Here is a 21443-nt window from a genome sequence, read left to right as displayed (position 1 = left end):
GCAATGATATTAAAAATTAAATAAAAAGGTCTCCCAATATCCATTAATTTCTTCCTTAATTAACCTTCCTCGTGATTTTGGAGACAATTGGTAGTAAGAAAAACAGCAAAAGAAGAAAGGTTTTCTGACCTGGCTCAAGGTAAAAAACTTAAAAGAATATTTTTCTTAATTTTGATGACTGGATGGTGACACTAAAAACTTGTATTTATAGTATACTTTGCCCCAAAAATATATGTGAGTTACATTTTAGTATTTGAAATAGACAAAGTTAATTTTAATATAAAGATTTGACTTTAGTATTTCAGCCTGATATTTTAACATTTGTGCAACATATAAATTGAAATTCTTCACCTTCTTGATACTAAGTTTTGGGGGTATGGTGTGTACTTTGTATTTATTTCATCTATAAATTCAAACTATATTTCTAGTTTTTGGTACCCATATATTTCCAGTATCTACAAATAGGGTAAAATAGCTGCAATGCAATAAGTCTGGTCATTTTGTAGATTTAGCAGACCTCTATGTGATCCATAGTTTCATGAATTTTCAGAGAAAACTGATGTGAAAGCTAACAGTAAAATTTCAGATGATACGATGTTTGGTATTAATGTTGATTTGCAGTGTTCTTATTCAGGAAATACTGGACTTCAGTGATCAATGACCAATTTTTGAGTGATCAATGACCAATTTTGGGTGAAGTCTGTGGTATTGTTAATCTATCTGGAGAAGGGAAATTGGTTCTTACTAACTATGAGGTAAACTCTTTTTAGTAGTATAGATATATTAAGTGCAGTAGGAAACCTAAGATAGCCACATCATCAGAAATGAGCTTATTCAAGCCAAATCCTCTCCTCTAAACTCTGTACAGTGGCCATGAATAGAGGGAGTCTTTCATTGCAGTAGGTGGACTTTTAGATTCTTGAGCATATTTATTCCTGCAGGTGTTATTCTGGGTTCACTAATGGGAAGAAATATCTCTCCGGACTATTGAAAAGGTAATTAGCACTTTTTACATGGCTGTTAAGAAACTAAATCATAATAGTGGGCAAGATTCCTGTATCTGATTTCCAGGCACATCTGTTACTATCTGAAAGACTGGAATTTGGTTTAGTTTTAGAAGCTACTACCCTTAAGAAAGTCTAGTTGATTTGTTCCTATCAGACTTTAGAAGCAATGATAACAGTGGAAATAGAGATAAAGACACAGATTCAAGTTTTTTTTTAAATTTATCCCCTTAATTATATCTAATTAGACAAAGGAAGTTAAGGCCATTGACACAGAAAGACTTTCTTGAAGGTTGGGATTTTCTTGCCCAACTCTGACTAGGAATCCAAGATAAAACAATATTTAAAATGGAGCTATCAAGGACACTAAGTACACATTTTTGAAATACTGGAAACCAGTGTGATATATGGCACCATTACAAAGGAGCAAGAATACAATAAGAGAAGACAAAGAGAAGTGGGTGGGGCAGGAGATGGGAGGCAAAACAAAGTGACTGGCTATGGCTGTAGGTATCAGTGGTCATGATGATTCTAGGTAGGAATAAGGAGAAATGGAGGGGACTTTGGCTCTATGTGCAATTGAAAGAATAGAACACATATTGCTACTTCAGATCTGAGCCTAATCCTTGAAAGGCTTGTTTTCAGTATAGTTTTTACTGGATGTATTATAACAGGAGCTGTTACGATTATCCAAATCTTTATCTGAAGTGAATACAAACAATATAGGTTAATCTCTGATTAAGTGAGTCTAGTCAGGGGTGCTAGTTCTAATAATTTTCACTCTTAAACAGTCTGTTTGACCTTTGAAAAAACTAAATGAATCTTGTATAGTAGCTACTATTTGTATTCAGTAAAGAAGTCCTCCACTGTGTTCATTATCTGAATATAGTGAAACTTCTTGAGATTTTTTTTATCATGATAAAGGAGGTAGATATGATTTGGCTGATGTTTCTCATATTTTTTTAAAATCTCATTCTAAAAATAAAGCAGTATAAATTCATGTGGGGGAGATAGAGTTTACTGTCTTCTTCCTTCTTAGAGAACCTGTACTCCCCAACCTATTTTAGAAATCTAATGAGCATTTTGTAGGGGTCATAGTTAAAGTTAATCAGTTAATGATAAATGTTATCTTTTCTGGTCAAGAAAAAGTCAGACAGATTTGGTAACTTTAGTAGCGCCTGTGACTGGGTAATAGAGATCAATTAATTCTGGTAAAATTCAGAGTTCAGCTTCATTGGTCTCCTACTAGGACTCACGGAGGCTAAGGTCAGCAGATGTAATCAATAAGAATTGAAGGAAAAATTGCTATCACTTCTGGACACAACTATAAGAAAACCAAGAGGTCATACTACTGAACTTTGTTGGGTTTATCTTGGACTTTTATTGGCCTCTCTGTATACTATAACTAAAAGATAAAATGCATTTGAAATGCAAACAAAGACAAATTATGAGATCTGAAGTGCACAGCCTTAAAATTCACTAGTTATGGAGGTATGTATCTACTACTAAAGACTGCATTGTAGAAAAAGATCAATAGTAGAATTTAAAAGTGACTGCCAGAATGTAGGGAAATAAAACTCTCAGTGTTGAGAGCAAGGGCAATGTATTTAAATAATTGCTCTGAAAATTCTCAAGAGTTTTGATAAAAATCGCCATCAAGGCTGAAAGGCTGAAGCAAACTGCAGGGTATTGGTCCATATTTTGTTCCATATATGCGTATACACACACACACACACACACACACACACACACACACACACACACACACACCATGGGCCATTTTAAAAGGAATTTTCAATCAATAGTTACTTATAAGATGAACACTTTATATTAGGGAAATTATTTATTCAGAAATATGCAAGGAAGTGTCTTGGGTAATATGATTCAAATTCATATAAAGGCAGTTTATCTGACAGTGAGCCCCAAGTTGAATCTCCTCCTGAGTTGTCAAATGTCCTCTAAGCCTTATGAGTATGTGTCTCTGAGACAGGGAAAATAATTTATTTCACTAGTGAGAAGTCATATCTTAACAGATATCCTTCTGAAGGGTTTCCTACTATTTTTCTAGTACCATAAAAGTCAAGTGAATTACTGTAGAGACTTGCAATTTCACTGAAAAGTTGATCTTAAATAATAAAATAATGGTGACTCTGCCCTAGAAGGCTATTATTATTAAGTTATTGATTTAGAAGATGATATAATATGTTATTTTATTATGAAATTCATTTAGTTTTGAATAACTGAGACATAAAATTATCTAGTGTTAATAAATTTTGCTTGGTATTACTTTCTTTATTATAATCATCTTCTATATATTTTATTGAATATAATTAAATTTTAAATATCTTTAACATATATTCTAATGAAATGCATGTCACAAATGCAAAACTCATATTAGTATTAGTCTAAAAAGCTCTGTGTATATTAGCTAATATTTTAGGCATGTTATAACTTAAAAATACAGAGAATCTTCATTCAAATCAAATGGGCTAAATCAAATGGGCTAAAAATAAGTTTAGCGAAAATCACTGATCAAAAAATAAAATGAAAACTTTATTAATATTTACCGAGACAAGCCCTTTTATTATTCTTTAAATGAGTTTCAAGATAAGATAATGAAAAATTTTAAATCACACTTAGTTACAATATAATTTATTTTCATAAGAAGACTTTAAAAAGCTTTTAAAATTAGGAACAGAAAAAAATGTTTTAGTAATTGTGTATCAAAACAACACTGATAATTTGAATAACCTTTTCATTTTATTTCAAGCCTTATATTGAAGGACTACTCAAATAACTGTATATTGTAGATTGAAATAACAGAGATAGTCTGAACATCGTAACCAAGATGTGGGCCTACAGCAAAATTGCCTCATCTCTGTCATCACAATAATATATTATAATACATATGATCTCAGAACAACCAGAATGAACTTCTTTTATCTCATTACAGGTCTTTAAAATGACAAATTAAAAATATACATTTGGAATATGAAAATAACAAAAGCAGGAAAATTGACACTGAGTGATTGCAAAGTATTATGCACCTAAGACACCAGGATGTGTTGATATTGTCAATTATAGTAAGATATAGTGAAATATAGTCAGGTATAGTAGCATTAGGAATATAATTGTCACTTTAATGTTTCTCTTATTAGATGCCCTTCAAACATTCTTTATACAGTTAAGGAGTAGAGAAGATCTCTTGTTTAAATAAGTTTTACAAAATTATTGTCAAATGCATAATTAACAGAGAAAGGCAATTGGGTTGATTTCCATTTAGTTTATTTTGAAATGTGTAGAGTTAAATAAATTTCTAGTAACTGCAATAACTGCTTACTTTACTGGGAAAAACTATCATTTAGAGAAATAATAGATCAGAGGAAAGATGTCAATATATACTAAAAACCAGTCTAAAAGGAAATATGTTTTTAGTGTACCTGCACATGTTTCTGTGTCATTTCAAAAATAAATCTTAAGAAAGTACAAGTATAGCCTATAAAACTATTCTATAGTTGAAATTCAAGCATCAATATGAATTTCTTTGAACACTAGTTAAAGTAGAGCTCTGGATTTGATATGGGTGTCATCTGGCTTAGCATCAGAGCTGAGTACATGCCTGATGTATGGATCATTGGTTCCAAAGATAAATCATTAGGAGTCAAAGAAACTGGTAAATCGTAAGATTTGAAGATGGATGTTTAAGACCTAGCTGAATTATAAATATATGGAATATGGAATATAGATATTATATAATATAGAAAATAGAATATAGATATTTCAAGGGAAATAAGAGAAATCCACAGAATTTTTTAAATAAATTCCTACTTCTGGTATAATATATTAAATTCTAACAATGAATAGTAATTATCTATTAAAAGTTATGAGATTAAAATAAATGGTATGTGGGAAAACAGCATGCTTATTTTAGTTAACTTTGAGATAGAGGCAATCATTATGAATTTTAATTTTAGGTAAAAAGGAATTATGTCACTTTTTTATTTTGCTTTCAATTATTTTAAATTTATCTACTAATTCTCTCTGTGTATGTCTGTCTCTGTCTCTGTCTCTCTCTCTGTCTCTCTCTCTCTCTCTCTCTCTCTCTCTCTGTGTGTGTGTGTGTGTGTGTGTGTGTGTTTGGGGGGCATAGGATGGCATGGAGGTTATAGAACAACTTGGAAGATTCAGTTTTCTCTTCCTCACTTTGGCTCTGAGAGTAGAACTCAGGTCAAGTTATCATCCAATTTGTACCAAGTGCTCTTACCTACAAAGCCATCTTGCTAGCCATACATTGCTTTATTGAATATAATTTTCATAAGAGGTATTTAAATAGTATATACCTCAAAGGAGTAGTTTGCTTAATGTAAGCTCTAAATAGCTGTTTTCAGAAATTACCTAGACCTTATAACTTTGTTTTACTTGAGAAGATACAATTTAGTGCCTCATATAAGTGAGTTTTGGGAAAAAAAATTCTCAATTTGAATGATCAAGAAACTACTTTTTAAAGATATATATCAAAATTGTAAGTCATACCTATATAAAGAATGTGTTATGTCTAAAATAAATATATATCTATAATGGAACATGTTAAATGATTTTATGTATGTAGATAACATATAGCATCAGTCATGAGATTTCATCATTTCAAACAACACATTACACATAAAATTTGTATTTGTCTTAAGACTGTGGAGCTGACAAAACACAAGACAGAAAAATAACTTACACGGTAGTCTTAAAAGTTATGTTGAGCTACTTTAAAGTAAGACAACATATAGATTTACAATAAAAGAAATTTTAAGTTATTAAACAAAATTTCAAAACACAGTCAATTTTATTTATGTTTTATATAGATAACTCTTGGCCTAGCCCAACACATACTTTGGTCATAACTTCTTAAGTATAATACAAGTTAACTCATTATTTATTTGCATATGCAGATAATACTTAGGAAGATCGAAATTCTAGAATATTGTGCAGATGAATTTTCTCTTAGCAAAGCATTGTGTCATTATTGTAATGGGTAGGAAGATACATGAAATGTACTGAAGCAGTCCCGTGTCACTCCAAGCTCTCAACAGATTAGCACATGTTTGGAAATACTACCGTATCATTAGATTTTTCCATACTTGAGAGTAAAAATTCCTTACCAAAATATTTTCATATCATGCATACACCCACCCCACACACATTCAGCACTGGAGGCAGCATCTATGACATGGCGCAGTGGGAGTCAGCACGCAGCAGGTAATGACAGTGTGGGGTGGGGAAATTTGGATAGAAGAGCAAACTTTTATTCCTCCAAATGGACAGAATATTCTTTTGTACCTCTAATAAAAAAGAAGCAAAGTTCCAAAGATTACATATAAAATTCAAGTCAGTACTAAACTAAACTATAAAAAATAACATTTCTGAGTATTCCATCTGCACTACTGTAAGATTTCTTCTTGTGACGAACTTACTATAAGGAGGCAATTTTGTTTACTTTGGTTATCCTTCCAAATTAGCATATGGAGGAAAACTCATATAATTTGGTTCTTATCAAAATAGAGACTCTGTATTAATTTTGTCTTATTTTTATTATGTGGATTATAAGTCTTAGATTATTTGGAGCATTTCAAAGTAGAATATATAGTTTAAGAGGATAAAGAATTTGGTAAGCTCAGATGGTTATTACATTTTATATATGCTTATAGTATTTATTTTATATATATATGATTTTGTATTTAACTCAATATATTAGGTTATTCTGATTTCAAGAAATTAAAAAGTCTCTAATAGAATAGTTACAGTCAACAAATCCTGTGACATTTTTCACAAATAAAAACAAGAAATATTGGGACTAGGAAGTAAAATATAAGTTAGACTACAAGGTGAACTAGGGAACTGATTGTAAATTCTAGGAGAACTCAGTAAGTACTTGTTTCTCTGTAAGTACTTGCAAGTAAGTGAGGGTTTCTATTTCTGTGATAAAACATCATGACCAAAAGCAATGTATGGAAGAAAGAGTTTCCTAGTTCATCACTCAAGGAAGTGAGGACAGGAATTCAAGCGGGGCAGGAACCTAGAAACAAGAACTGAAGCAGATATAGGCCATAGGTACTTCTTACTGACTTGCTCTCATGGCTTGCTAAGTTTGCTTTTTTTTTTTTTTTTTTTTTTTTTTTTATAGAACTCATACCACCAGCCCATGGATGGCACCATTCAAAATGCATTGGGCCTCCACTGTCAATCACTAATTAGGAAAATGCCCTACAGCAGGATCTTATGGAGGCATTTGTCAGTTGAGGTTACCTACATTCAGATCACTCAAGTTTGTGTCAAGCTGACATAAAACGAGCCAGGAGAGTACTTTAAAGCAATACTGGGTAAAGATAGAATTCGTGGAAGTTGAGATTGGTAAAAGTGTTCATTTAATGTTATTTCATTTGCTAGATTCTTAACCAGGATGCCCAGTCAAATCATTTTGAAACTACTTTAAAAATACAATGAACCCCCTAAACTTTCAGTTTAGCAAATTAGAGTATTTGTACTGTACTTACACAGAAGAAATTCTTGGCTTTGGTATATTTATAAATCATCTATGGACCAATATTTTAGATTTCCTTCCTAGAAATTTACAAATATGCTTGGATATATATCTTTATGACATCCTTATACATTTATATTTATAAATTTAAAAAAGATACCTTTACTAAAACAAAACTGTTAATTTCCTATACATAATCATAATGAGTAGATTCTAAAGCTACTCAGACTGGACAAAGCATTTTGGAACTCATTTCCAGGTTGCTTGTACAGCTGTTCTTAAAGTTGTGTAATAAGTAAATTTCCTATTTATTTCTTCACTTACTGATTGCTTTAGTGTTTATTTTTGTATTACTGATTAATTAATTAATTTATCTATTTTTGAGACAGGGTCTGGTCTCACTATGTAGCTCTGGCCAGTCTGGAACTTGTGTAGATTAAACTGGTTAAAACTCACAGAGATCTACATGCCTCTGCCCTCCTAGTGCTGGGATTGAAGATGCGTTCTACCACACCCAGAACTCCTTTCTTTTGAATATATGCTTAAAATCATTTTGACTAGTTAAATAACTCAGTGAAAATAAGTGCATCAGAATGCCTTTTGTTGAGTAAGGAAAAACAAGAGTATTGCTCTTAGAAAAGTCGAAGGAAAATGCCATTTGCTTAGCTTTATGTTTGCTAGTGACTGTGTTTCCCCACCAAACACTGCCTCGGAGCAGAATATGCTATCTGGTTTTTATAGATGATCACATTCCTCTACTTAGAGTTTAAAAAGACATTTACCGTGTCTGAGAAACGGTAAAACTTCTCCAGTGCAAAAGCTTCTGTCTGTGGGAAGGTAAAGTGGACCAAGAGGGATTGAGAAACCAGAGAATCAAGTCACGTTTAATTACACAGTTGATTTTAATCACATATTCCATTTTAGCATACATATGTATCAATTCATTGATGTTCACAGATGCAAAGTATTCATCCAAAGAGCATTGAATCAAAATAAGTGGCTATGTTCTGTGTTAAATATTAATAACCCTTAATCACATATGCTTCTTGAATATTTCAAATCATGAGAGAATGATAAACCATTATTATTTCTAACTTTCCACCAGAATACCAGTCACTGAAAATATTAATCTTTGCATAGAGTAACAGACATTTAATGCATTAAATATTTTATTTTACACCTACATGTGGTAAAATTGAGTAAGGAGGCATCTCAGTCAAAAAACAATATTGAAATGAGGAACCAAAATTCACTATCAAATCTGTAGACTCTTTCATTATTCAGTGAAGTTTAGTGTTAAGTGTGTATGAACTTGCAGTCTTTTCCTATTAGACAGCGTATGCAAGAAACTTCTCACTTCTAGCCTAGGTAGTGTGCAGTTTAAGCGTGCTATAGTAGATAAGGAAGAAAAAAGCAAGAAAGGGGAAATAAAAGTATAAAATGAAAGAGTATTAGTGACAACGAGTATTGCCCAGTTTTAACAAAACAATGCTCAGGAAAATTGGCTCAGTCACTAAGAGGAAGAACGGGCAAGTGGAACAGCCCTGTGAAGGCTTGGTTCTGTAAGAGTGTTTCAGTTCAGCCTTAGCATCCGCAGAGAAAGGGCAGCACAAGTCGGCTGCCTCAGATGTGGTGAGGAGAAAGGGAGGGAAGGAGAGAGGGCTCTGGGAGAAAAGGAGGAAGAGGGGAGGAGGGGAAAGAGGTGGTAAAGGAAGAGGAGGGGAGGAGACAGACAGGAAGAGGAGGATGAGTGGGATGCAGAAAGGAAAAGTTGTGGAGGACCAGGGAGAAAAAGAGGAAGAGAAGGACTCAAACTTCAGTGACCAAAGTCCAGAGGAAGGTAAAGGGCAATATGAATGTTAGCCTCCTCATCATAGTACATTTCAACGTATGAATGCTAATGTAACAAATGGAAAACTGAATATTGCTTTATTCCAATATAATATTGTCTTGGTGCTAATGCTCCTTCCCTGCAGCCGCTCTCAGATGTTTATTGGGTCTGTGATAAGTTTTGGAAGTCAGTTGCCTTAGAATTCACTTAATTATAACTGGACTTTAGCTGATAGATCGACGTCTGTGGCTTTAAAATACCCAATAAGTGTAAATATTAGAGAACTTACAAATAACTTTTAAAATCATTAAACATCATAACATATAAGCCAGACCATTGTCCTTAAGATTTTACATTTTGTTTAAATATCTCAGTATATAGGACTATGGCAATACTTTTATACGACTCTGACAGTGTGTCTTGTTGAACAAATGATTTTGTTCAACAGTTGGCACATTTGCACAGGAGTAAGTAAACCATGGATTTCTGTTGTTATAAAGCAAAGAACATTATTGGAAATTATGTGTCCAAAAAAGAAGATGCCTTAAGAGGATTCAATAGAGAGGAACAGACATTCTGCACAATGCAATTCTGCTAGCATGTTACTTCCACAACTTTCTATCACTTCTTAATGAGGCTCCAAATGAACTTTTATCTGGGCCCATCTTTGATTGGATATGAGCAAGGCAACATTAGTACTTGTTGTGTTTACCACAGAGTTTCATAACAAAAAGTTTAAATATAAAAATGTGCATGAAAAGGAGATTTAATCACATGACCTCATCAAGTTATCAATACTTCCATGATAATATATAGAAATTGATTAGCTTAGAAAAGCGGACAATTTTCATAATTAAGTTTGATGTCTGTATTAAGTAATACTATCAGGAATGCTCTGACACAGAAGTAGGAGATGGGATATTTATCAACTGAAGCATAAATTGTGTTGTTTGTGGGAATCTACTAACAAACTTGATAAAGAGGACCATGTCATCATATCTGCTCCTTAAGTATAATGCAATACCACAACTTCTCCCTGAACTCATCCTAACATTTTTTTTTTGACTGAACAAAATAGAGGTTATTGCTCCATTTAGTCCCTGGTCCAAATTTCCTTCCTGTACATTTGCATTACACGGAACAAATCATTTTGCACTGCAAATTGATGTCCCACTGAACCCAATAAAACAATCACTTACCTTATGCTTTCTCTTTCGCCGAAATCTCAGCAGCTCTTTGTGTTGCCTTGAGACAAAATTCACAGCTGCGTACTCCAGAAGTGCTGAGAACACAAAAAGGAGGCACACTGCCATCCAAATGTCAATAGCCTTGACGTAAGATACCTGGTCACGGGAGGGATGAAAAGAGCGAGAAAATTGGCTTTCATTGCTACTGTCTTTAAAAACAAAATTGTTATTTTCTGATTCTCAATATAAATTATAGATCAGTTAGAAAAATAAATTAAAAATCAATTTACTAAGAATTTCTGAAATATGATTTTTTACAAACTTATAAATAAGTCATAATTGTAGAGAGTGAATTCATTTTGTTATTATTTTCAAGTTAGATGTTAACTCAAAAACAAGAAAAGAAAGATAAGATATTCCATATCTGAAACTTTATTAAGGGGATACAAATAGGAAAAAAGTCAAGTTATCTTCATTTGCAGGCAATTCGGTTTTAAGAATAAAGGACTCTAAAAACTCTACCAGGAAACACTTACAGCTGGTAGATTCAGCAAAGTATCAAGGTACCAAATTAACATGCAAAACTTAGCAGCTTTCCTAAGTAATGATAAACAGGATGAGAAAGAAATCAGGGAAAAATACTTTTTGTAATAATCTCAAAAACTATTGTGGGGTAACTCTAACCAAACAAGTGAATGAGTTGTGTAAAAAAATAATTTAAGACATTAAAGAAAAAAGATATAGAAGATATCAGAAGATGGAAATATTTCCCATGTGCATAGATCAGTAGTTTAATAGTATAAAGATGCCCATCCTACCAAGAGCAACCTTCAGATTCAACACAGTTCCCATGAAAATTCCAAAAACAATTATTTACAGCAATTTACAACATCATCAAAACCTTCAACTTCATATACAAATAAACAAAGGAAGAAACAAAAGCAAGTAGAGCTAAGAAAATCCTGAAAACTATAAAAGAACTTCAGAAGCTATCACTCCTTCAGATTTCAGGATATCTGATTTTTACAAAAAAGCGAAAAATGCATGCTGGAGTTAAGTCACCATCTCCAACAAGGGGTGCTGTTCAATTTTGATGTCAGTATGTAAAAGAATAAAGGTAGATTCTATTTATTGCCCTTACCAAACACAAACTGGAAATGGATCAAAGAACCTGATGTAAGACCAGGTACCCCAATTCTGAAACATTATAATGCTTGAAGTCAAACTGAAATATACATATATATATCGTGTGTGTTTGTCTAACTTTAAAATATTTATTATATTTTAAGTATTTTTTTTCTTTGCAATGATTTTATTTTATAACCAATTAATTTGGCTAAGATAATTTTATTTGTTCTCTATTTCTAATACTTTATAAGCATTAACATACAGTAAATAGAATCCCCTATTTCCTAAGCTGAGAATCTGACTACATTTATCATGATATATATGCATATGTATATATATGCATGTACATACTATGAATATGTATGCATGCACACATATATATGTGTATGATATATAAAAGAATCTACACATATACATATATATAAAAGTATACACACACACACATACACACATACACACACACACACGGTTCAAATTATGTCTGTGTTTCCTCTCTACTGATCTGAAAACCCAGGGTTATAACTCAGCACTATTAGCAATTAGATATTTAATACATCTAGTCATAATACCCTAACCCATTCTATACCAATAGTATTCATCCTGGAACATTTGCTCAATCTTTCCTTGTTTTTGGTGATAACAGCTTTTTAAATGAGTCAAGGTTTGCTATTTTACAGAATGCTTTTTGAAACTTTCCTTGTTTTTGTTTGTTTGTTAGTAATGTCCTGCCAACATTTCACATCTCCTATTCATTGTGTGTTATCACAGTGATGTGTTATCTCAAAGTGATGAATGTGTATTGATCAGTTGGCTATAGAGAGGTCTTCCAGTTTTCTGTATTTTAAAAGGTATTTATTTTTTCCTGAGTATAATGTTCTGAAATTATGTTGATATAGCTCAGTTGTAGAACATGTATTCAGCATGTAGAGAACCCTGGGTTATATATCTAGCACCAACCTCCCAACATTTATTCTAAATTTTTACAAAGTAGATTTAACATTCATGATTTTCTTTGACCTGATCTAATTTCTTCATTATCTACATTTTTAGTTAATACTCTATTATCTACATTTGTTATTATCATATTTATTTATTTTTATTAGTGAGACTCATACTCTGAGGAATTTCTAATTGTAGCACATTAATGTTATGCTTCATTTTGAGGCTCACAATATTTATTTATTTTTGACAAGTCTCCAACTTTGTTTACAACTTACATTTTTAATGATTTAAAGTTTATCATGTACGTTTCCTTTTCCTGTCTTTAAGTCATCTCTTTTCTAAGGTATCATTATTTTTATATTTTAATATTTATTGTTATTTTTAAATCTCTTTGTTTTCTACCTCTCTCTTTTTCCCTCCTTCTCCCTCCCTCCTTCCTTCCCTCTCCCTCCCCCCTCCCTCCCTTTCCTTCTCTCCCTCCCCCTCTCCCTCCCTTTCTCTCTCTCTCTTTCCTTCCCTCTCCCTTCCCCCCTCCCTCTTTCCTCCCATCCCTCTCCCCTCTCCCTCCCTCTCTCTCTCTCCTTCTCTCCCTCCCTACTTCTCTCCCTCCCTCCCCTTCCCTCCTCTGTCTCTTCTCACCCCGCCCCCCCCATGTGTGTGTGTCTGTGTGGTTGTGAGTGTGGGTATATAGGAACCTGAAAAGGTCAGCGGTATTGACTGCCCCTGCCCTGAAGTTCAATGTGAACATGAGCGTCTGAGGTGTGTCTACGAATCAAACTCTCACCCTCTATAAGAGCAGACTGCACCCTTAAACACGGGGCCATCTCTGCATTCTGTACAGAATAATAATCCTTTAGTAGAAGGTGTCTTATAGAAATAAAGATCAGAGTGTAGATATATTGAATACTGTACTTCATAACAAAATGTTTATCTTATGCTCATACCACATACTATTATCATTGACCTGAGTCACTTTTATAAGATTGACAAAGTTAGGAATCTCTCTCTTATCTTCTATCATCTATCTATCTATCTATCTATCTATCTATCTATCTATCTATCTATCTGTCATCTATCTATAAGTACATCCATCCATCCATCCAACTTGAATATAGGGTAGTATCTCTATTTTATCGTCTTTGGGTTTGTTCATCCTTTACCATTTGCTATGCCAAACCAATCTGCTGTAAACGACCTCAGCCTGTGCTGTCTTGGAAACATCTGTCACCTGTTCCAAACCATATTACTTTACCTTCTCCATTGTCTCTAGCAGACTGGCCTCATTCAGTCTTTGGGGTACTAATAGTCCAGAAAGAAGATCCCACAGGCTTTGCATTTTCCTTTTCAAGAGGCCTGTGAGGTCCTCAGAACTGGAGTCGCAAATGATTGTACAGTGTCATGTGGGTGCTGAGTAATGAATCCAGGTCCTCTGACAGAGCAGCAAGGACTGTGAAGCCAAACTCCAGTCTCTCAGTGATTATTTTATGGGCTAATCTAATTGTGTTGTCTTCAAGTAAAACTCAGTATTTTCTCATTATGAATTTAAAGTCTTGAATCTGTCAGAGGGCACATAAAACTGTTTGTTTTTAGGCTCTATCTTACATCTCTTGCATTTACTATTTCCATGCAATATTTATTAAATATCAATGGTTCAACCAAATTCTAATATTTTTGTGTTACAGAAATGGAGATGATTAATGAAGCCTAAATTGTAGCTATTAAGTCAGGGATACCAAGAAGAAAAATATAAAAAACCTATGGAAGGAAGGATTAAGATAACAAGAGAACTCTTAAAAAGACAATATGGAATAATGGAAGACCGACTGGGCAAAGGAAACTATACTCAATAGGGACCCCTCTCTGAGGATGTGTTGATTACTAGCATTTGCCATTTGCTTACTTACTATGTTATAGCTTACATTTCTTCCTTTGAATTTTTGGAAACTTAAAGCAATCAGCAAGCCCCTTTCTGTCTTAGCATCTTTTATCTGGTCTTTAGCTTTGTCTGGAGTATTCCTTTGAGTTAATGCTGTTTGACCTTCCAATGTTGCCACAAGCTTCTTTCTCAGGAAATCTTTTTCTAAATGTTCATAAGAGAAAGCCTTTCTTTCATACTAGCTTCCTCTATCTTTTACAGAACTAGAGGCAAAGCTCCTCATTTTAGTGATGGTACTGAGGCCTAGTGAACTGGCTGCATAAAATCATAGAGCTACCAAATAGCAAAGGTAATATTTCAATATAATTAATGTACTTTATTTACCTCTTTTTAGTCTAATTAAATCATCACTACAAATTATCAAAAATATTGTAAGGTGGAATTCATTTTGTGTCATAAACTGTCATCTTTAATCTTCTCCTAAAAGTTAAAAGTCAAAGGTCATCTATGTTTGTTTGCTTTGATCTTAAGCACAGACCATTCCCTTTTTACCCGCCTGTGAGAAAAGAGCCAGGGTAAAGGCATTTAGTAAAGAAAGACAAGATGTCTTTATATCAAGAGAAGCAAAACTGTTAAAATCAGAGAAACACTTTATTCTTCAAAATAAAGTCTTCCTGATTATATAAGATAAGATATAACAAGGTTTTAGATTCACCCGATAGATAGATTGTTGTTTGCTGAATTTATATTAATCTTAGGCAAGTATTGTCAGCTTTAGAACTCATGTTAAGTATCCAGATTCAAGTTCTTCTAAGCCTCATTTAAAACAAACAAACAAACAAACAAACAAAACAAAACAAAAAGACAAGCTTATTCAAGTTCATTCAAGTTCATTCCAAAAGTAAGTTTATGGTCAATGTGCAGCAAAAAAAGTGTCACTGGAGTATTTAGCTACAAATGACACATCTATATTACCAATTCCCCTATCCCAAGACTGAGGGGCAAATGCAGAAGAGGAGTCCAAGATATTTTAAGAGCCAAAGGCTTGAGGACCAGAATTGAACTGTTTCCTGGAGATGATCGAACCACTGCACTCAAGAACTCATAACAACTGTGGTTGCTTGTGTGAAATTAAGCCAGTCAGCATTTTAGTGTAGAAGGGATATGATTCATGAACTACCACCCAACCTGTGGTGCTATGAATAGTTAACAATTAATGGGGAAGAGAGAGAGTCAGTTTTCAACAAATTGATGGCTACTCCTAGATTGACATCATCCAGTGAATGGTCCCACCCCCACGAGTATGTGGGCAGCCCAAACTGGACTTGAACAGATTGTCAGAAAAAATAGGCATGAAAACTATTTCTTCTACTTCCATCATTTTTAGTTGGCTGTAGTCTTTTGTGGAGTATAAAAGACCTTTAAAGAGAGCAAGAAAGAATATATGGGAGGGTTTGGAGAAAGGAAAGGGAATGGAGATTTATGAAGAAAGGGACATGGGGAAATGATGGGATTATAACAATAATTTTAAAAATTAAAAGAAAAAATAGAGAAAAAGCTGGCACAAAGTTAGATGGCATAGGGAAATGGAGATGGATGTGGGAGTAACTAAAACAAGGAATGAGACGGTGAACTTGATCAAAGTATGTTGTATAACATTATCAAAGAATTAATAAAGTCATTTTAAAAGTTTATATGTTTTGTAGACTTATATTTATATTTTAAAAATACTGTGTATCTCAATGTTACAATTGGAAAATAGAGCAAACTTATATTTCAAATAAGATAAAAACATATATTTCTAATTTTGTCATTATTGATGAGTTTTGATATTACAGATATTACAGATAGAGCCAAGTCACTTTGGTCTTGGGGAGAGGCCATATTAGGTGAGCATGCCTAAGTACAAAATTCTCTGTTGCCCACTTTAAAACATAATATAAGTTGGCTTGATGAGATTCTCCATGTGAAACTATATAATTAATAGACAACATCAAAGACTCAGTGCCTTGAAATAAGATGTGCCATGTCTACTTTTGTTGAAATGTAATGTGCTGTCATGGTAACTCTTTTTTTGTGACACAATGGTAGAGGAAATGCAGGACACTGTGGTTGTCAGTTGGGTGATTAATGGGACAGGCTTGATGGGGCCTGGGTCATTTTGGTTAAAGTTCAGCAACCAGAACTATTCTGGGTCAGCCTCATCTTAGAACAAAGCAAAGCGCAAACTGCCAAGTTTCTCACGTACCTGGAGGGGGAAACCCAGAGGATGTGGCATAGTGAGAGGGATTTTCTACTTTTTATTCTAAAGCAAATTCAAGAATCCCCACTAGCTCAGAAGTTATGATATTTTGAATAGTATAAGATAATTTTATAAGAAAAGCTTGACTGAAGAGCTAAACATGCAGCCTTCCAGGAGAAGATATAACATATGGTGGCAGGTTGTGTGTGTGTGTGTGTGTGTGTGTGTGTGTGTGTGCAATGTAACCAAGTTTTCTATAGCCACACTGCCAAGTAACCATAGTAAGTCAGTAGTAACGAGTGACAAACCCCAGGGTCACAGCAGTGCTGTCACAGAGCTGATCTTGATCTAAGGAACACAATTGTCTAGAAAGTTCATATAAATAAATAGAGAGTTCCATAAAGGCAGAAAGACTATAAGCTATACCACCCATGAAATGACTTTGAGCCATGTAGCTTCAAAAAAGCAGAGAGAGAAAATATAAAAGAAAAATAAGAGGAGGAGAGGACAGGAGAGAAGGAAAGAAGAAGAAAGAAAGAGAGCAGGAGAGTCAGAGGGAGAGAAAGAATAATGTGCTTCTAATCCTAGAAGGCACCGATCACTTTGCTAGTACATTCAGCCCTGTTCCAGTTGATCACTCATTTGTGGATTTAGTCCTGAAATTATGTACTCATTCACTGATCACAAGTGATAGATTGTATTTATTCCTATAAGTTAGTTCATAAGACCATACTCCTGTGTAAGATTTCGATAAGACCACTCAAGAGCAATATTTTAGGTTTTGATGACAGACAATCACATTGTGGGAACTATATTGTAGGTATGGAAACATGTGTTAATATTAAGATACCTGCCAAGACACATGCCTTTACAGTAATCTACTAAGGTCGTTAAAGGCATTACCATGAGGACAGTAAATTCCTATGCTACAGCTCATAGATACAATGTGTTAATGGATGAAGATATGTTGGATATGACTTAGTAGTTACTACTCAGACTAGTGCACATCAGTTATTTTCACAAATAAAAATTTAGGTGTATTTAAAAGCTTAAATTTGAGAATAGGAAACTTGCCTGGTGGTGGTAGCAGATGCCTTTAATCCCAACACTCAATGGGCAGAGGCAGACAGACTTCTGAATTTGAGGCAAGCCTGGTCCACAGAGTGAGTTGCAGGACAGGACAGCCAGGGCTACACAGAAAAGTCTTGTCTTGAAAAAAAATTATAAAACAAACAAACAAAAATCGACTAAAGCAGAACCCAGCCTAAGCCTCATGAACCTCCTGAAAACATATCTATAAGGCAAATTGCCACAGTTCATTTAAGAGAGATTGTTTTGTCCATTTTTCTTCAATCTAAATTTGCTTTTCTTAAAAAAGAAATACATATTACAGAACATTGCAGGGTATGCCTTTGGGTAAGGTAATTTGTTCTTCCTCTAATGGCAATACATCTTGGTAGATTTCCCCAGTTTCAGAAATGTCAAGTGAACGATGATGGATAAGTTTGAATGTAGAATAAGCAAGCGGTTCAGACACACAGACAAATGAGTTTCCTAAAAATTGCTGAAAAATCTGTGCACTGCATTGTTTGCTTGGGTTTTTATTTCCAATCTCTATGAATTTTACTTACTTCTTTTGCTTATTCACCAGGATGCAAGATCCTGCATAAAAGTTTACATTTTGTAATATTTATAAGGGAAATATTGCCCTGAAATACATTTGTATGTTATCTAAGGCCAGGGATAAAGTAATTACAACAAAGAAAGAATACATGGTGATTTAAAGTCACCTGCTAAAGGAAATGGAGTTAGTATTGAAATAACAAAAAAAAACACTGAGCAATACATAGAGCTTTAGCATGCTGGGAGTTTTAACTCATCTCCATGGAGGGTGGCTCTCAGCAGCTTCACTGATGCCCTACTCATTCAGACTATACAGAGACCTATAGGATATCCACTATGCTCCTATGAAGCATCTGTCACACACATAAAGATTTTCACTTGAAGAGATAAAATTTAGCAGAGAATCCTGCCATCCTTGGTTGCATTGTTTCTAGTGAGATGAGTCATCCTTCCAGATGCCCAAGGAAAGGGTAAACTGGGAAAGAACAAAGGATCTCGAAGATCACAGTTACCTCTGAATCCAGTTCCAGTTGCTTGAGCTCTACTTTCCTATCATCTATAGCTTGTGACTGATGGTTTTTTTTAACACTTACATGAAAAGGTAAAGTAAGTCTAGATGTCACCAGAGATGTTACTTGGGAGGATGCCATTAGATTTCCTCTAATACAACTCTTGACCTATTCATTTGAAGTGAAATTAAGTGTGTGACTTCTTGCTCCAGTCTTTAGAAGCTGGAGATTTTGCACTCTGCAGCTGCCCGCTTATTATGATCATCTTTCATTCTAATTCCTTCTACTCAGGTGTCTAAGAGCATTATTTATGACTTCAAACTAGAATCATGGAGACAGATTTCACCTGTAAGGGCCTTTAAGCACTTATCTTTGAAGCAAGGTCTTTCTTTCAACAGAGGTATAGTTAGCTGTCCATGTTTCTTTTATCATTTAGAATCTAGTTCTGAGAAAAGCTCCACCACATATACATTTATATCTTAGAACCATATATATATGTATACGTACATGTACATGTACATGAGTATGTGAGAGAAATTTTTAGACAAAATAGTCATAAAATTACATATGAAGTTTTTGCTTTTCCAATTTAATTTTACCATGAAGTCATGGTAGAGGGCTGTTATGAAAATGTAAACTGGGGAATGCTCTCTTCACCTTAAAAATGTAGACATACATGTATATACATATGTGCATGTAATAGCAATCCATAGAAAAAGTCCATGAATGTGACAAAGAGTAGGGAGCAGGGTTGTATCGATGCGTTTTCAAGGAGGAAAGGGAAGTGGGAAAGGCTGTATTTTATAAGCTCAGAAATAAAAATAAATACATTGAAAAACTTATAAGACAGGTCTGTCTATATGTCAAGTAGAGAGAACATGTTTATTAATTTTAATTTTAGATATATTACGATTCATGAAGCCTAGTAAATGTACCAAGATGAAAGGAGATCCACAAATACCCATGAATCCATCTTCTTATGGGAACTATCTCAAGTGTAGAAGTTATATTCAGAAGATATTTTTATATTAGTAATAAAACTTCTTAGCTTAATATGCATTATATAATGTGCATTTAATGAGAAAGTTTTGGGTAAATCTTGCTTTCATTTTTTTTGTGTGTGTGTTTGTCTTTGCTCTCTTTTGTCAAAATTAGTATGTATGGAACATTAATATCATTAATGTAAAAACTTAAATAATTAATTTAGTATACCGGTCACCTTCAAATGAAAATTCAGTTTTGGAGATTATATCACAATAATAAAGCTGAAATGAAGTCATGTATATGATATTTTTTCCAAACTTTATTGAAGTAATATCAATTAACTATATGTTGAGTTTAAATAATGAGAAAACTCTGCTGGAGTGGCTTTCCACTGCTATAAGAAGAAAACCTGAATATTGTTTGCTCCCCTCATTTTATTGCTACATGTCAGGACCATAACATGAACGTCCTTAAGTCCATAAGTCTACAGAGAAACCAGGAATGTCAAGCACAGGGCATTGTCTTTCTGATGGGACTGATGAAAAACCTGTTCTTCCACCTAGAAAGCTGAGGATTGGAAGTGATTAACAGCCTGGTGAACTGTGTCATCTGCTTGGCCAGGCCATATCAAGCTCCTGTAACCAGGACCAAAGGTGGCTGATAGCCCAAATGACCTCTGAGCTATCTACATGATTAAGACCAAGCCAGAGCCTGAGGCCCTTAAGCTAGTATGGGTAGCCTACCTCTAGAATCTATTTTCTTGGGGGAAAAAAATGACATGTACCCTGAGTTGAGTTTCAATAAGATTATACATCTTCTGCACCAGGGATTGTATTACAATGGGAAACAGTTTTTTCAAGGTATACTGGGCTTACATACACTGGGAACAAACCACCTGGCGTTAGAGTCCTGGAGGTCTGCTTCTCCTAGGTCGGAAGTCAATCTGCTCCTGGGTTTTCATTCTAGTCTCTTCCCATAGTTTGCTTCCCTGCATAACACCCGCAATGGCTTCTTCAGCTACACATCTATAACTTACTGTATAAATCCACAGAGTATTTTTTTAGACTATTAAGAGTGTGTGTTTGCTAACTAATTAAAATAAAACAGTAAGTATAACTCCTTCTGGTTTTTTTAGCCTTTATTCTTTCAGTTTAAACAACCCACAAGTAATCTGAATGCCAAATATAATCTAAGTACTAAATATACATATGTTGACTCACTTTCAGTTTATATTAGCTATACTTATTTATATACTTTCTAAGATTCACTGTTTTCTTTATATATTCTCAAGATAAATGTAAACTTTATAGTTGGTTTCATTATTTTTTTGTAGTACTCCAGAGAGCAAAGGGAGAAGCAGAAGTAAAGAATAATCCAGCCAAAGTTTCATGCCACAATATAAAGCTGAAAATGCTTTTAAAAAACAAATATTGAGTATACCATTTAAGAGCTTTTGTCATTTAAATGTGCATGTGATGCTCAATGGAAACAGCATTAGATTCTGAGGATGGAAATATGTAAGTAAAGCTTTGTTCTCTCCTCATGACACTTCTGATAGGTTTCACAATCAGATTGAACAACAAGAAAA

General features: G+C 33.9%; 1 protein-coding gene across 2 annotated transcripts in view; it reads right to left on the bottom strand.

Annotated features, from left to right (window-relative positions):
• Nucleotides 1-21443, bottom strand: part of Glra3 (glycine receptor alpha 3) — a 150086-nt gene that overhangs the window by 3725 nt on the left and 124918 nt on the right. Inside the window, exons 8-9 of one of the 2 annotated variants that reach the window (XM_031339840.1) lie at nt 10564-10707; nt 8316-8360 (exon numbers count right to left, since the gene is read on the bottom strand). In XM_031339840.1, coding sequence (XP_031195700.1) covers nt 8316-8360; nt 10564-10707 — 189 coding nt within the window. The remainder of the gene's footprint in view (nt 1-8315; nt 8361-10563; nt 10708-21443) is intronic. The other variant, XM_031339841.1, reaches the window with a different exon arrangement.

Source organism: Mastomys coucha, unplaced genomic scaffold (genome assembly GCF_008632895.1).
Source record: "Mastomys coucha isolate ucsf_1 unplaced genomic scaffold, UCSF_Mcou_1 pScaffold22, whole genome shotgun sequence".
Taxonomy (NCBI): domain Eukaryota; kingdom Metazoa; phylum Chordata; class Mammalia; order Rodentia; family Muridae; genus Mastomys; species Mastomys coucha.
The sequence above is the reverse complement of the archived record's forward strand: the minus strand, read 5'-3'. Positions and strand labels throughout refer to the sequence as shown.